This window comes from Panulirus ornatus, chromosome 10 (genome assembly GCF_036320965.1).
Source record: "Panulirus ornatus isolate Po-2019 chromosome 10, ASM3632096v1, whole genome shotgun sequence".
Classification (NCBI taxonomy): domain Eukaryota; kingdom Metazoa; phylum Arthropoda; class Malacostraca; order Decapoda; family Palinuridae; genus Panulirus; species Panulirus ornatus.
Genome location: NC_092233.1, coordinates 5055052 through 5073515, shown reverse-complemented (window position 1 = coordinate 5073515; position 18464 = coordinate 5055052). Strand labels below are relative to the sequence as shown.

The 18464-nt window shown below is 36.8% G+C and overlaps 2 protein-coding genes across 6 annotated transcripts in view; one reads left to right on the top strand and one right to left on the bottom strand.

The window, feature by feature from the left end:
* Window positions 1–15219, bottom strand: part of LOC139750739 (gem-associated protein 6-like) — a 28579-nt gene extending 13360 nt beyond the window's left edge. The window contains exons 1-2 of one of the 5 annotated variants that reach the window (XM_071665444.1): window positions 15077–15219; window positions 2833–2994 (exon numbers count right to left, since the gene is read on the bottom strand). In XM_071665444.1, coding sequence (XP_071521545.1) covers window positions 2833–2978 — 146 coding nt within the window. In that variant the 5' untranslated portion in view covers window positions 2979–2994; window positions 15077–15219. Of the gene's footprint in view, window positions 1–2832; window positions 2995–9718; window positions 9743–9855; window positions 10225–15076 lie in introns of those variants that run through there. The other 4 variants (XM_071665442.1, XM_071665440.1, XM_071665441.1 and 1 more) reach the window with 4 other exon arrangements.
* Window positions 15220–16111: 892 nt separating this feature from the next.
* Window positions 16112–18464, top strand: part of LOC139750740 (CXXC-type zinc finger protein 1-like) — a 44292-nt gene continuing 41939 nt past the window's right edge. Inside the window, exons 1-2 of the mRNA XM_071665445.1 lie at window positions 16112–16270; window positions 18145–18275. Coding sequence (XP_071521546.1) covers window positions 16262–16270; window positions 18145–18275 — 140 coding nt within the window. The 5' untranslated portion in view covers window positions 16112–16261. The remainder of the gene's footprint in view (window positions 16271–18144; window positions 18276–18464) is intronic.

Below are 18464 nucleotides of genomic sequence, written 5' to 3'. Positions count from 1 at the left end.
GAATTCTAAACCTTCTTGTGTCTTTCCTAATAACTATGACTTAGCACATTTCAAAAGATAGGTCTTTCACATCCTCAAAAATTCATAAATACTTTCCCTTGTATTTTCTTTTTGTTTCATAATTCTCTATATTTCAATTAAGTCCCAGCCTTAATGTGGACTTTTGTCCATGAGTGTAGCCTTCAACAAAAAATGAAATATATATATACATACATATATATGTATCTTTCTTGATACCAGATCGATGTTGCCTGGGTTAGTGAGGCAGTGCCAGGAAAAGACAAAGAAAGGCCACATTCGCTTACTGCCATTCTCTAGCTTCATGTGCAATGCACCAAAACCACTGCTCCCTATCCACAAAGTCTCCACAAACATTTCCATAGTTTATCTGACCACTTCACATGTCCTGATTCAGTCAACTGACAGCAAGGTGACCCCTGTATACCATATCAATTTAATGTATCCTATGCACTCCCTTCACCCTACATGTTCAGCTTCTGGTCAATAAAAATAATTTTCAAGCCATCCTTCCACCCCAATTTAGTTTAACCTTTCTCCTTATTCCCTCCACTTCTGACACATGCATCCTCTTTGTTAATCTCTCTTTACTCATTCTCTCCATATGTCCAAACCATTTCTATGAGTATCAGTGAGTATCAATGATTTTAAAATAAAAATTTGCTTCCTGAATCTTCAGTTCCAGGGAACACTCTGTTTAACACAGATGGGGGAAAAAGGAAGGCAGTGGTATCCTGCTCTTTGTTACAGCACCTTTAAATCCCTTAGAAAAATGATTTCTGGCCGTTGAGAATGTCAACTTCATTTATGTGGAAATTAAGGATGAATTTCATAAGAAAATAACATTAGGACTAGTTTATAGGCCCCCCAACACAGCTACCTGAGGTAGATGAAAGATTTTATGAACAGTTAGCAGAAATCTGTTTTGAACAAGATACTATAACAGCAGAAATTTCAACATAACAGTATCTAAAAGGGAAGAACCCTTTTCTAAATATGCTTGATAGTGCCCTAATCCAATTAGTCAAGAAACCTCCTCAAGACAAGAATTCAGATTTCGTTCTAACTACATTATAATAAGGATCTTTCTAATAATGTTGAAGTTGGAGAAAAGTTTGGGACAAGTGATTACATGCAAGGAATAGAGTGAATTGGAACAATGTAGTATACCGGGGTCACCACGCTATCAATGGACTGAACCAGGGCATATGAAACATCTGGGGTAAACCATAGAAAGGTCTGCTGGGCCTGGATGTGGATAGGGAGCTGTGGTTTTGGTGCATTACACATGACAGATATAGACTGAGTGTGAATGAATCTGGCCTTTTCTGTCTGTTTCTCTGGTGCTACATTGTTGACACGGGGTAACAATGTTGTTTCCTGTGGGGAGGGTGGTGCCAATAATCGATGAACACAAGCATGAATATGTACATGTGTATATATGTATATGTTTGTGTATGTATATGTGTATATGTTGATATGTAAATGCATATGTATGTATATGTATGTGTATGTGCATGTATGTATATATGTAGGTATATGAGTGTATGGGTCTTTGTCTGTTTCCTGGAGCTACCTCGCTAACACGGGAAATGGCGATCAAGTATAATATGATAAAATAAATGAATACATAATGATGTTCTGATAACTCCCCTGACCTTGTAGAAGGGTTAAACTTTGCTTATACATGGGGAAGATTCCTGTTAGTACTGCCAGACATGTGCATTCATCAGAGTTTTCCCTGTCTACATTAAGATTTTTTTGCTTTCTTGATGCTGGTACATCTGGTTTCTTTAGCATTTGCATCAGCTCAAATTTGTCTGATCATTTGTTTACTGTGAATACATATTTCCTGTGATATGTATTTAAAAGATTTTTCCAGGAAAGTTATTTCAGACCACATTTTCTTTTATTAACTTTATGTAAGTCCTAGTTATCTGCCTTGTGGTTTTTGTACTATATACAATAAGTGACTACATAAAGAAAAAAGTATATTGGCAGAAAAAAATAAAGGATAAAGCCATGATTATTTCATAAATACTGTACACTGTTTGCATCTCCTAACAATACGATCTACACAGCCAATGCCAGTTGATCTCCCGTTTCTGTTTTCATTTACTGTGCATCATATGCATAGTCAGTTTAAGAGCTGTCACTGTCTTCACTTTTCTCTTCATCATATTTTACCTCTGAATTCAACAGACTCTTATCATTTCTAAGCCCTGGGTTTTAGATGGGCCATCAGAGGTTAGAGATGGTCTAGCATGGAGTGGATATTGTGCTCTTTCCTCAAAGACCCTGGTGGCTATTGACCCACATGCTCAAAAACAATTGGCTCATCGTCTAGCATCAGTTTCATATTTTGCTGTTTCTTAATACTGTTACCATCTCTCTTCCCACCAATACCTTAAGCATAAAATTTAAGAGGATGCTACTATAGCTACTCCCCACAGCTGGTGTAAATCTCCATTGGTGTTGATGTTCATAAATCCCACAGTGAAGGGGTTAAACGAAAACATTTTGAGTATCCTTGGTTCTCATTCAAACACCAACCCTATGACGAAAATGAACAGCTAGGTTACACTTTGTACTACATTTCTTTTATAGGTATAGCTCAGCAACCAGTCAATAAATCATAACAAAACATGCTTTATAAACTCTTCTTAAGGGCGTTAATGTCTTTTTTAGTAGTTTCATAAAATTTCACCATATCATATTTCAGGCAATCAACAAAGAAATTCAAGTATGATCTGCACTTTCTATTGTGATTATCTGTTTTATCATTTCCTATTCAACTACTACATATCTACATACCTCTCAGACACTGGATCAATAGTGTGGACCCATCCAGTGTGTTCTTTATGACTGGTGGTTGTGACCACAACTCGACAATGGACCATGGAATGATGTTTAACAGGATCATTGTTGAACACTGTGTGACTCTTATTCACAGATGACATAATCTATTACCTATACCTGTAACAGAGAATCATATACATGTTAGGTGAAAGGACTGATCACATAGTACTCTAAGTTCTCTAAAGTTTGTCATTCATATTTTCTGCAATGATAATCAAAAAGGATACTTTCAGTGTTTAAATGCAGATTTCTTTAATCTTAGTTAGATACAGTTCTCCTATATCAAACTTTCATACATACGAGGTCCACAAAGTGAAGTTTAGGGATTTTGTATATCAACATTTTCAAAAGCACAAATGAAAACTTTCAAAATAAAAGCCAGTCGTTGGAATTTTGATGATGATCAGGTGGGCAATACAACAGCATTCTCTCATTGCTTAAAAAAACAAAAGCTCAATCACTGCAGCTCAAAGACCAAAATGTTAAGAGTGTGGTGAGAATTTCTATGATTCTATTTTGCAATCTCTATCTCCATGATGTGATGCCATATTTTGTACCATGTCGCAGTAAGTATTACAAAGGTAGTTTTGGCCTACCCCATGAATTCCAAAGAAATCCAATGAATTCGTAAGTTAACTGGGTATCCTTCTTCATTATAGGTGTATATCATGAACCCCATTACACTCCTCTTGGATATTGTTGGACCAGCAGAAAAAAATTATGGTACAATCCTTTTGGATTTTAGTGAAAAATAAATCATAACAATCCATGCATAAAGATTAAAAAATTGCTAACATAAACAAGAATCTCATTAGCTGCTGGCTCTCCTATAGTCTTATAGGATTAAAGTACTTCACCAACCCTCCTAATGCAATGCCGTACTTCCCACCAAAATCCAAGAGCAGTAATACTTTGGCCTCTGTTGACAGTTTGTCCCTTCATGTTTATTGTCATTTCAGCCCCTACCAGCAGTTCATTTCCCCTTCCCCCATATCTACCAACACTCTGGCCCTTACCAGCAGTTCATCCCCTCCAATTCAAAGACACTTCAGCCCCTACCAACTGACACTTCCACCCCCAACAACTTGACACTTTGTCCTCTCCTGCTATTTTTGCCTCATATATGTTCCACAACCACATAGAAAGTATGTGGTTTTGAAAAAAATCTTTAATGCCTGAAAAAGGTCTCAAAGATTTTTCATTTGTTGGTTGTAACTTTTAAGACGATGGCCTTAAAGACACTGACAGTTGACTGGCCTAAAGCCTAAATAATCAGCCAACTAATTTCCATTTTTTCTCAAGATGTGTATACAATTTCATTATGACATTTATCATGGTGTCATAATACAAATTTTTCAATCTATCTTCATTGCTAATCTTGACCATTGTGGATCTCGGTTCATTCTTACCATAATCTTTGTTAAGTCAGAAAGAGAATACCTGACAGTTTGTATGATGATTCATTCAATGTCAGAATATGCACAGATGCAAAAAAAATTGCTCAGATAAAATCTAAATTCAAGTGAAATGACTAACAAATGTTGTTGGTCCAACAGTATCAGCCCATACTTATTATTTGTGTGACAGTCATTAAGCAATCATGAGACAATGATAGCTTGTTCAGTGATTTATCTAATATCCTTGCATACAAATGCCAAAAAAAATTCTGTTCATACAACATTTACTCAAGTAAAATGAGAGGAATACAGGTATTGTCCCAACAATCTCAGCCTACCCTTATAATCAATATCATCATTGTCGAGTAACAGTTTATGATAACTAATATTAGAGACAGTGTTTGTAGTACACATATTCATTTATATACAATAATTCACAAGTTCTATCCATCATCAATCATCAGTACACTTGTCAATAACGTGTACTTATCTACCAAAGGTGAATATACCATTGAACAAGCTATCAATCCTCACTAAATATATTGTATCAAATAGTACAAGTGGGCCAAGATCAACATTGACTGACATAATTTCTTCTCCTGTGCATGTCTACGAATATGTTAACTATTTATGTCGAATAAATCACTGAACTTATTATCAGTCACTGAATGAGCCGAGACTACAGACTAATGTTTTTTGTGTGTGTTGGCATATACTGGCAACCCCAACACAAAGCAATGTTTTGTGAGAGCAACTTTTGAATATCAGGGTAAAAATTTGAAGAATGACACTGTGTTTTCATAATTTCAACAGATTAGAAGAAAATTCATATTCTTTTCATATTCTTTCCAATAAATGAAGAAATGTTCAATTATATTGTCTACATTCATACATTCTGTTACAATGCCTTTTAGAATATCAAAACAAAGTGACATTCAGTTCTTACTGTATTCCAGTCACTAAAGGTCACCTTTTAAAGATCACCAAGTTTTCACATTCTTAATGTGCCATAGAAGTGAGATTTACCAAACAAGAAAATGTTAACATAGCTAACATAATCGTTAAATACATCAACAACATACAGAACACATACTGAAATATATAAACTTACTTTGGAGGGTATAATAAACCATTCCAACCCCATCTCACTCCATTATGACCTATCTTACTCCCTCATCACCAGCATTTTCAGTAAGATAAGAATCATTTAAATTCATCTCATTTACTAATGAAAAGGCAAAAGCTGCTGAACTAGAGTTTAATTTACATCATGATAAAGTGTGGTATTATGACAGTAAGCTACGATGTTTCAGATATACTGAAGTTCATGCAAGAGAATTAGATTGGGGAAATTTATGGTCAGGGGTGCATACACACACACACACACAAATAACCTAGGTTTCAATTACTTACTTAACAACACTCGACTATAACAACAGATTTCCAGAAATGTCACCCTGTCGTTTTGTAAGGGCCCCCTATATTGACTATTGAAGTCATACATCATCAAGTAGGATATCAAAGTTAAATAAATTATTGAAAAAGCTATCAGTCACCATCATTTCATCAGTGAACAAAATTACATTCAAAATATACTTTGGCCAATAACGACACTGACTGAGATTGTATTTTTTCTTATGTATTAATTACTTACATTGCATAAATCATTGAGCAAGTTATCACTCATTATCACTCAATGACAGGGGGCAAAGTTTGCTAGGTTCCTGTGTCAGTCATTTCACTTGCAGATCTAATCTGAACATGTTTCTATATTTTGCAAGGTTCCTGTGTCTGTCATTTCACTTGCAGATCTAATCTGAACATGTTTCTATATTTTGTCTTATTACATAATGAAGTTGATGAATCATCACACTAGTTACCAATGACTGAATCATCAACACTTATCGATAAACATAGTAATAATAAGACTGGGCTCATGTCCACAAAAGCCAAGATCAATAATGAACATCAGTGAAGAGGGGAAGTGATAATAGGTAGTGATGAAGCGAGAAGGAGATGGAGTGAGTATTTTGAAGGTTTGTTGAATGCGTTTGATGACAGGCAGATGTAGTGTATTTTAGCTGGGGTGGTGTGCAAAGTGAAAGAGTCAGGGAGAGTGGTTCATTGAAAAGAGAAGAGGCGGTGAAAGCCTAATGGAACATGAAATCCAGCAAGGTGGCGGGTTTGGATGGTATTGCATTTGAATTTATTAAGAAAGGAAGTGACTGTGTTGTTGACTGGTTGGTAAGGATATTCAGTGTATGTATACATCATGGTGAAATGTCTGAGGATTGGCAGAATGCATGTACAGTGCCACTGTACAAAGGCAAAGGGGCTAAAGGTGAGTGTTCACACTACAGAGGCATAAGCTTGTTAAGTATTCCTGGAAAATTATATGGGAGGGTATTGACTGAGAGGGTGAAGTCATGTTCAGAGCAAAAGATTGGGAGGAGCAGTGTGGTTTTAGAAGTGATATATATATATATGTGAGAAATACTTAGAAAAACAAAGCATTTATGGACATGGAGAAGGTATATGATATGGTTGAGAGAGATGCTTTGTGGAAAGTCTTAAAAATATATAGTGTGGGAGGTAAGCTGCTAGAAGCAAAGAAATTCTTATCAAGGGTGTAAGGCATGTGTACAAGTAGGAAGAGAAGAGAGTAACTGATTCCCAGTGAAGGTTGGTCTGCAGCAGGGTTGTGTGATGTCCCCATAGTTGTCAAATTTGTTTATGGATGGTTAAGGAAGTAAATGCAAGAGTTCTGGAGAGAGGGGTGGGTATGCAAACAGTTGGGATGAGAGGGCCTGGAAAGTGAGTCAATTGTTGTTCACTAATAGTTAAAGCATTGGTGGCTGACTTGAATGAGAAATTAGAAGCTGGTGACTGAGTTTGGAAAAAGCATGTGAAAGGAGAAAGTTGAGAGTAAATGTGAATAAGAGCAAAGTTATTAGGCTCAGCAGGGTTGAGGGACAAGTTCGATGGGATGTAAGTTTGAGTGGAGAAAAATTGTTTTAGATATCTGGGAGTGGACTTGGCAGTGAATGGAACTATGGAAGCAGAAGTGAGTCATATGGTGGGCAATGGTTCTAGGAGCAATGATAAATGTGTGGAAAGAGAGAGCTTTATCATGGAGAGCAAAAATGGGTATTTTTGAAGGAATAGTAGTTCCAACAACATTAATTGGTTGTGAGGCATGAGCTATAGACAGGGTTGTACAGAGGAGGGTAGATGTGTTGGAAATGGATTGTCTGAGGACAATATGTGGTGTGATGTGATTTGAATTAATAGGTACTGAAAGGGTAAGAGAAATGTGTAGTAATAAAAAGAGTGTGGTTGAGAGAGCAGAAGATGGTGTGTTGAAATGGTCTGGACATATGAAGAGAATGAGTGAGGAAAGGTCGACAAAGAGGATATATGTATCAGAGGTGGAGGGAACAAGGAGAAGCAGGAGACCAAATTGGAGGTGGAAGGATGGAGTGAAAAAGATTTTGAGCAATCAGCGCCTGAACATGCAGGAGTGTGAGAGGCATGCTAGGAACAGAGTGAATTGAAATGATGTGGTATAATGGGATCAACATGCTATTAATGGACTGACACAGGGCATGTGAAATGACTGGGGTAAACCATGGAAAGGCCTGTGGGGCCTGAATGTGGATAGGGAAGTGTGGTTTTGGTGCATTACACATTACGGCTAGAGACTGAGTGTGAACAAATGTGGCCTTTTTTGTCTGTTTACTGGTGCTACCTCATTGATGCAAGGGTTGGCGATACTATTTCCTGTGGGGTGGGGTGGTGCCGGGATTGGCAAGTATGAATATGTACACATGCATATATGGATATATTTGTGTACATATACGTATGTATATGTGTATATGTTTATATGTATGAGTATGTAGATGTACGTGTATGTGCATGTATGCATATAAGTGGATGGGTCTTTCTTTGTCTGTTTCCTGGTACTACTTCAGTGGAGAGAAACAGCGATGAAATATAATCAAATAAAAAAAATATAGATATAAAGTTAGGGAGAAATTATTTCAGTAGTGCTAAAGTGAACTAGATTACTGTTCCCTATTTTGAGATAAATACAGATCCAAAAGGAATGGAGCTTAAGAAGCAAAGAGATCTGAAACACTCTATCAAACGCTTTGGAGATGTTGAGGGTTATTACAAGTTTCACAAAAATCCCCATCAGAGGAGGACAAGAAGCAAGTCACACAGGAGAAAATTATCGGCAGATAAAACACTATAATATTCATACTGGTGATAAAAAAAGGGGAAGGTATTCTATGTGTTTACAAAAGAGGGGGTTAAGGAGAGTTTCAAAGACTTTGGAGACAGGAAAAAAGTCAGGAATGAGGTGGTTAACTAGTTAGTGATTATAGTAGTATCCTTTCTTAGGGATGGGCATGCTTCTAAGAAGGAAGATCAGGGTTTTTAGGTGAAGATGAAAAAGGAAAAAAAGAATCAGAACTATTTCAGAGACACTCCTTTCAGACTCAACAAGGTATGCTATCTGGGCCATATGCTTTGTTTACCATAAGCTGAAAGAGCCTTTGGAAGAACCTGCATTAGAAGAATAAACGAGATGGGATGGATTCAGTGGGAGGAGATGGGGTAGAGGATTGGAAGCAAAGTCATCCACAGCTGAGTTAGAGAAAAATGAAGAACCAAAAGCAGCGGCTTCATTAACTGGAGAGTCAGGCTCAGCATGAGTTTACATGAGGTTTTCATGGGTTCTCTCGATTTATAGTAGTATTTCAATTCATCATGCATTTTGCCTGATAACCAAAAAATCACATTCTCTAGAAGGAAAAATTTATAAAAAAATAATGCACCCCACGTCTAAAATGTTTTTACTAAGTAAAAAGAGTTCATCTACATGCTTTTCATCAATATCCACCAAACTTTTGTGGTGCCCCTAAACTGACACTTTATGAAATATTTCATTATTCAGATCTCAAATCAATGTGCAGCTCAACTGATATTTTACCATATGAAATCTACATTAGATCTAGACTGCTTAAAAGAGTAAGATGGGACCCCTATAAATTCTAATAATTACTACACATGACTTTTTAACATTTTCCTTTAACTTCATTACCCTACCAACTCTCGAATTATTCTCACAGAATAAGAAATAATACTCCAAATCAAGCAGTACCAGTATCAATCATTTCTACAAAATGAATGAACCTCAATGATGTGACTTTTTCTATATCCATGTTATTTTTGTGGTGTTCCTAAGGTAAAGTGTTTAGCAGCTCATGTTACTTATAAACACAGCACCTTATCTTAATTACTTATAAACACAGCACTTTTTTCAATCATGTTAAGTTCTGATCATTTTCTCACAAGAGTAACACAACAAGCAGGTTATAGAAAATATCACAAGATATATGCTTAATGCTCCAGTGAAAGCTCATTTTGGTTTTGATCACCTCAGTACAGTTCATATTCGACCAGTTGAATACCAAGCAGAATAGTTGAATAAAGGATATATGATGTCTCAAAAAGGTTGTCCCAAAATATATGGGATGTAACGTTAATACGATTTATAATCAGCACATTGGAATACCTGTAATTAAACGTGTTATCACGCCAAGAAAGCTTAACTTACACTAGAGCAGAGGTTTTGGTAGGGATCCTTCATGAATACCGATATAATCTTATGAAAAAATACCTCATTGTTAATTTTTCTTTTTAATAAGGAAAAACGTTTCCATGGAACGAGTGCTAATCATCTTGAGCAATTTATATCAAAATCTATATTGGTGCTCATGTGTTCAAAACATGGCATACATTTTCATTCAATGAAGTTAATTTATCATATATCTAGTTCAAATGTATTTCTCTACTTATTATGATCTTATACTTGTGCCATTGTTTTGGATGCGTTACTACCACATTGGAAATCATGAATTCGTATATAATTTCTGTGCTGTCCTTGGGGATATAATCAAACAGGTTCGCTGTTCATGTATTTTGTTCAAATAAACTGACAGACAAGAGAAATATTCAACAAGATTAATAATGTTTGCAATTATTTGCATAGCTGTTAATGGTGTAACAAAAACCCGAAATGTATTGAAATATGCCAACATGCCGAGAATTATTGAAATATAAAAGATTATAACTGTGATGGCCAGCCATATGACGTTAATTTTGTTCAAATGAGATGGTACAATGAATGTTTGTCATAATAGGATATCATTCGTAGCCAATGAAAGATAATAATAATTATTCCTATGCAGTCCTCTCACTAGATCGGTCTCCTAAACATCGACATGCATCGCATTTACACTATACAATATTTCTTCCTTATAAATAAAATAACAGAGGTATAAGTTATGATAATAATAATAATAATAATAATAATAATAATAATAATAATAATAATAATGATAATAATAATAATAATAATAATAATGATAGTAATGGTTTCAGAAGTGGTAGAGGATGTGTGGATCAGGTGTTTGCTTTGAAGAATGTATGTGAGAAATACTTAGAAAAGCAAATGGATTTGTATGTAGCTTTTATGGATCTGGAGAAGGCATATGATAGAGTTGATAGAGATGCTCTGTGGAAGGTATTAAGAATATATGGTGTGGGAGGAAAGTTGTTAGAAGCAGTGAAAAGTTTTTATCGAGGATGTAAGGCATGTGTACGTGTAGGAAGAGAGGAAAGTGATTGGTTCTCAGTGAATGTAGGTTTGCGGCAGGGGTGTGTGATGTCTCCATGGTTGTTTAATTTGTTTATGGATGGGGTTGTTAGGGAGGTAAATGCAAGAGTTTTGGAAAGAGGGGCAAGTATGAAGTCTGTTGGGGATGAGAGAGCTTGGGAAGTGAGTCAGTTGTTGTTCGCTGATGATACAGCGCTGGTAGCTGATTCATGTGAGAAACTGCAGAAGCTGGTGACTGAGTTTGGTAAAGTGTGTGGAAGAAGAAAGTTAAGAGTAAATGTGAATAAGAGCAAGGTTATTAGGTACAGTAGGGTTGAGGGTCAAGTCAATTGGGAGGTGAGTTTGAATGGAGAAAAACTGGAGGAAGTGAAGTGTTTTAGATATCTGGGAGTGGATCTGGCAGCGGATGGAACCATGGAAGCGGAAGTGGATCATAGGGTGGGGGAGGGGGCGAAAATTCTGGGAGCCTTGAAGAATGTGTGGAAGTCGAGAACATTATCTCGGAAAGCAAAAATGGGTATGTTTGAAGGAATAGTGGTTCCAACAATGTTGTATGGTTGCGAGGCGTGGGCTATGGATAGAGTTGTGCGCAGGAGGATGGATGTGCGGGAAATGAGATGTTTGAGGACAATGTGTGGTGTGAGGTGGTTTGATCGAGTGAGTAACGTAAGGGTAAGAGAGATGTGTGGAAATAAAAAGAGCGTGGTTGAGAGAGCAGAAGAGGGTGTTTTGAAGTGGTTTGGGCACATGGAGAGAATGAGTGAGGAAAGATTGACCAAGAGGATATATGTGTCGGAGGTGGAGGGAACGAGGAGAAGAGGGAGACCAAATTGGAGGTGGAAAGATGGAGTGAAAAAGATTTTGTGTGATCGGGGCCTGAACATGCAGGAGGGTGAAAGGAGGGCAAGGTATAGAGTGAATTGGAGCGATGTGGTATACCGGGGTTGACGTGCTGTCAGTGGATTGAATCAAAGCATGTGAAGCGTCTGGGGGTAAACCATGGAAAGCTGTGTAGGTATGTATATTTGCGTGTGTGGACGTATGTATATACATGTGTAGGGGGGGGGGGGGTTGGGCCATTTCTTTCGTCTGTTTCCTTGCGCTACCTCGCAAACGCGGGAGACAGCGACAAAGTATAATAAAAAGAAATAATAATAATTATAATAATAATAATGATAATAATAATAATAATTTTTTTTTTTTTTTTGCTTTTTCGCTGTCTCCCGCGTTTGCGAGGTAGCGCAAGGAAACAGACGAAAGAAATGGCCCAACCCACCCCCATACACATGTATGTACATACGTCCACACACGCAAATATACATACCTACACAGCTTTCCATGGTTTACCCCAGACGCTTCACATGCCCTGATTCAATCCACTGACAGCACGTCAACCCCGGTATACCACATCGCTCCAATTCACTCTATTCCTTGCCCTCCTTTCACCCTCCTGCATGTTCAGGCCCCGATCACACAAAATCTTTTTCACTCCATCTTTCCAACTCCAATTTGGTCTCCCTCTTCTCCTCGTTCCCTCCACCTCCGACACATATATCCTCTTGGTCAATCTTTCCTCACTCATTCTCTCCATGTGCCCAAACCATTTCAAAACACCCTCTTCTGCTCTCTCAACCACGCTCTTTTTATTTCCACACATCTCTCTTACCCTTACGTTACTTACTCGATCAAACCACCTCACACCACACATTGTCCTCAAACATCTCATTTCCAGCACATCCATCCTCCTGCGCACCACTCAATCCATAGCCCACGCCTCGCAACCATACAACATTGTTGGAACCACTATTCCTTCAAACATACCCATTTTTGCTTTCCGAGATAATGTTCTCGACTTCCACACATTCTTCAAGGCTCCCAGAATTTTCGCCCCCTCCCCCACCCTATGATCCACTTCCGCTTCCATGGTTCCATCCGCTGCCAGATCCACTCCCAGATATCTAAAACACTTCACTTCCTCCAGTTTTTCTCCATTCAAACTCACCTCCCAATTGACTTGACCCTCAACCCTGCTGTACCTAATAACCTTGCTCTTATTCACATTTACTCTTAACTTTCTTCTTTCACACACTTTACCAAACTCAGTCACCAGCTTGTGCAGTTTCTCACATGAATCAGCCACCGGCGCTGTATCATCAGCGAACAACAACTGACTCACTTCCCAAGCTCTCTCATCCCCAACAGACTTCATACTTGCCCCTCTTTCCAATAATAATAATAGTAATAATAATAATAATAATAATAATAATAATAATAATAATAATAATAATGATGATAATGATAATAATAATAATAATAATAATAATAAAACCATAGTCTTTGAAGAAAAACAGCCAGGAACTGAATGATACAAGACAATTTATCCAAGAAGAATGATCTGTAGGGATCGTACTTGTAAGAATGGTAAACGCGAAAATACATGATGTGACATGTTTCTCAGGCTGCGGTCTAGTGCCACGTCATTATCTATAGTGTTTTGGTGTTACTGCTTTTTTTTTTTATTGAAGAGTGGGAGTCTGGATCAAGGGATGGGTGTCATGAGGGGTGCTGGACAAAGAACGGGGTGAACGGAGCGTTCTGGTCGGGTTTTGGAAGTTGGACTTTTGGTGAACGGGGAATAGATTGAACATGGTCCCAGAACCGAACCCTGATGCACATTACTAGTGGATCACCTCAACCCATTCGGAAAAGGTTCTTCTGACATGCGCCCTTTGTTCTCTACCGCTTAGATAATTTTACATTTAACGAAGGAGATTGTTCCCCCTTATTCCTCTTGAGTGATTCAGCTTCATATCAACGCTCCTGTGTGGTATAGTGTCAAATGCCTTCTACCAGTCCAAGATACATACAGTACATTGTTCTAAAAGTATTAAAGCGAAGTTACACAAAAGAAAATTTCTTATCAATGTTCTACAAGTTACACTGAAAGAAATATCGTTTTCTTTTATCAATTAAGTTCCCTTATACGTGGGATAACTTCTACAAACTGTTATGGCTGCAGTTAATGAGGATGTGAGATCGCTAGCTAAATGTCGACCGGTTCTGAAGTGTTAGTCATTCATCAAGTAAGCAATCTGGACTGTATACACTATGTTGCTCTGGTGTATGTTGATAATTCTGGAATAAAATTAAGAGCACCAAATCACTATGTACACAACCAGGTGGCACAACCGCCATGGAGACAGTGGCGGGAACACGTTCTAAGCTCTTTATCGTTATTTTACAAATCCGTTCCCTCCGTGATTATTTTATCGTTCTTGGGTAAACTAAGACCTTTATCACTTCTTCATTATCTTTAGTCATTCTCTTTGTTTTATCATTCCATAAAACAGACTTAGTGCATCGTACAAATGCGATGAGTGTCGATTTTGGGCTCTCTCTCTTTATATATATATATATATATATATATATATATATATATATATATATATATATATATATATATATATATATATATATATATATATATATATATTCTTTAGATCTTAACATTGCCCTTTTAAACCTTATTTGAATAAGCCACACTGAGTTATTAAGATAATTTCGCGTCAGTTGCCATTATGCTGAAAACGAGGACAGGATGACGCCCTGATAATACATCAGCCCTTCCCCCATCCTACGATCTAATTATGTCTTAAGTGAACCCGAGAGGCCGAACGGCTTTAAAGATCAAGAGTCTTAAAGATCAAGAAAAATCAGGGGTTGAATATCACGAATGTCATACAGATATGGCTCAAAGTGTGCTGTCCCCATCTATCCCTAGTCACATATGGTCTAAACTTAATATCCTCAGAAAAGATATTTCCTGATAACACTACATGATATCGACCGTAGAAAATGTAACTTTACCTGCCATAGTACCCTGCTAATCGATAGTTAAAATGAGTATGCTCATGATATGATTGTATTTACAATAAAGAATTGCAAATAAAAAGCACAGGGCTTCATACTTTATCTGCTACAAAACCAGCTCTCAATAGTTCACATGATACAGTGGAAGAAATATTGTTTTACAGTTACAGAAATATACTTTTAGGCTTACATTGATACAATGTTGCAAAATATTTACATAAGCATTTGGAACTCAAAAATTACATACCGCAAACATCGAAAGTCAACCATCCACTTCGGTCACAATAGATATACACTAATGTGACATCAATTTTTCCTTGAAAACTTGCTAATGGGAATAACAATAGAGCAGCCAACAGAAGCTCACCATTGATTGATGATAAAATAACACACCTGCAATTGATTAATGTAAGTTATCTGGTGCTAAATAAAAAAAAAAAATCTAATGCTTCGTCGCTCAAGACAGATTGGTTTGATCGGATGAAATGTAGCAAAATACATAGTGAACCAACTTTAATATTTTACATAGGATAGAACTTGAACTTTATACAAATTCCATTGTGAAGCTCATAATACATACAAAATGAGTTACGGCACAGAGTAAATAATAACCAAAGTGGACAGAACTATAACTGAGCTAAATACAAAAAAATAGTGACTTCATAGTCACTAAAATGATATTTACTAAAGAGCTAATCGTAGTTAATAGCACCAATGTTAATTGAAGAATTGACAAATAGTTTCAGACAAATTAAAATCATTAGCATCTAATCTTTCCACATGAGACATTTGTTTCTAAGAAAAACATTTCTATTCCGATATGGATTGACAGATAGATCACTCGATAAGACTATTCATAATAAATCTCTTACCAAATCCTCTTGGTCAATCTATGACTAATTTTTAATGTAACTCGCAAATTTAAAAGGTAATTCATGATGAACAAGATGAATTCACAATATGTTGTGGCCTCCGTAATAGAAGGCATAAATTGCTTACATGCAAAGATTTTTACTACTCAGGTAAAATTCTTGATCTTAGAAAGAATTTTCTTTTGTATCATCTGTAAGCAAACATTTTCAGCTTGTTTTTGTGACCAAAATTTCAGTTTAAATGTTATACATGGGTAACAATAACAGGGTTACTAACAATAATACTTAACTTTGGAGTAAAAATAACGTTAGGGGGTGGGGGTAAAATGAAACTTTAATGTAGAATCTTATTTTGAAAACTCTGTTAAGTGAACTTTGATATACTGATAAGAAATAATTATATTTTACAAGTAATTCAATTTTCGACCAATAGTTATTTTGCTTTACATTGTATTTGCTTCAATTCCACTGTGAGAGCAATGGCGGCTCCATTGTAAACAAACAATTGACTACAGGAGAGTTTGCATTACGTCTACCCTGTTCCTGTACAGTCTACAAAGATGTCTAAGGTAAATTTGTCTAATAACTTTTATTGTGAGAGGAGATGAAAGAGAGTAGGAATATTCATTTGGTTAAAAAAAATTCATGTGTTAAATCGTTGGTCTGACTGCCCAGTGCCCTAAGACTAAATGTACATCTTACACTTCATGGTCAGTGGGGTTCTATAGGTCTTAGCATAATCTTTACCCATATGTAGATGATTCTTATCTAGTCTGGCTTTAAACTGACATGGGTATTAGTATATTTGGATGCACGTAAAATCTTCATGCTAAATACTGGTGAGGATTGTAATCATATACATATTACATGACATCTGAAAGGAGTGCAATCAAACACTCGATAAATTGCCTTGAGAATATATTTAAATGCAGTTTCCAATTGCATTCCAAACATATTATCATCAGACATCTGGATAAATAAGAGCTGCATGGGTACAGTGGAGGCATACCAGTGGACACTACGGGAGGTGGTGGTCGCCACTGACGTGGCAAGTCCCCAGAAGAGGATCCCTTCCGCCCAGCCTGGTTACTAGTGGGTTACTGAGGCCTCCAGGTAGCTCAAATAACTCATCCTTTTATTGGGCTGTCGTCTGTGGACAGCCAACAAAACACAGCATTCAATTTGTGGCTTGAAAGCATGTGCATCATTTGAGTATAATTATCCCGAAAGGGTTAAACTGCAATTGAAGTTTTTGGCTACCTTGCTTTCCTCAGAAATATAGTCCTTAAATTACTTCATTTACCTCATGGAAATTATAGTTTGCAAAACAATATGAAGTGGTACTTACTTCTTAGTGGCACTGACTCATAAAGTTGCTTCCACTGCTGAATGCCATGTGCTAGCTTTTACCTCTAGCACATCCCTTCTTCAAGGAAGTAAGGCATTGTAGCTGGTGTGTATTTCCTCTTGCACATTGTAATGGTGTTCCAGGACACAGCAGTATTGTAAAGAATCTTATAGTTCAGTTTTTAGCACACATTAGTGTACACTTAAATGAAAATACACCCATGGTTTTTCAGCCCATGGATCAGTATCCTTTTTCTTTTGTTGTTATACTTATTTAGTCAAGGGGACCATTCGTTTGTGCACTCTGGATCCTTGAAACACCTTTTGGTAAGAAATATCTCCACTTGGATGTAGAAACTAATTTCTTTGGTTCATCTTGGAGCTTACAGTAGAGCACATAATGTGAAAGGGTGGTTTAAAGCATCTTTGGCACTTATTTTCCACCTTTAGCACACAGAATTTTAGTTTTGATGTTATGGATCTGCCCTATGTGACTCTGGGGATTCCTCCCTCACAAGACTTAGGTGCCAGTTTGTGTATGATTCAGTTTTGATCTTATTCGTACCTAAATGTTTCTTCTTAATCCTCCTTCTTCATATAGGTATATTCTCATGCTTATTGGATAGATCTCAGAGGAGAAAAATGTAGAATTTGAAAATTGATAAACCTTTTCTTTCCAATCAGTACTTCATGAGCATATTTTCCTGGTTTTCTTAGTTTGCCATGCTTTTATTTTTTTTTCTGTATCCTCTATGAACACTCTGGATTGGTGCTGAAGATCTGTGAGTAGTGAGCTGTGATAGACTGGGAGTAGGTTGATGATTTCATTCCAATGGTGGTCACTGATTGACTGAGGATGGGATTGAAATAAGTGAACCACCCCAAACATGATTAAGAGGTTGGTGAATGGTAAGTAAAGGTTAGTGCTTCCTCATCATAAGTACCGAGTTTGAAGGTCCTAATCCATATATTCTTCAAGAATACTTTTCATGCTTGTATGATCCTACCTTACAAAGAAATGGTTTATCAATTTTCAAAAGCTACATATATGTCAACTTTGAAATTGGGCTGCTTTTGATTATATTTTTCTCAACAGTCTGAGATTGCCCGTCAGTTTGACCTCCCTGAGCGTCAGAGCAAGCTCAATACCATGCTGCGCGAGGAAGGTCTCAAGGATGAGCAGGTTTACTGTATTTGTCGCACAGCTGATGTTTCTAGGTTCATGATGTAAGTACAAATGCTGTGAAATGTAATTTTCCTTAAGCTTTTTTTCCTATAATTCTTTTCATCTTTGTACATTGAAATTTAAGTAATTCAGAAAGAGTGGAGTCTGCTTTCAAAAAATGGAGGAAATTCCAAAACACAAAAGTTGTATATAAAATTATTATGATAATGATAGTGATAATGAAAAAATAA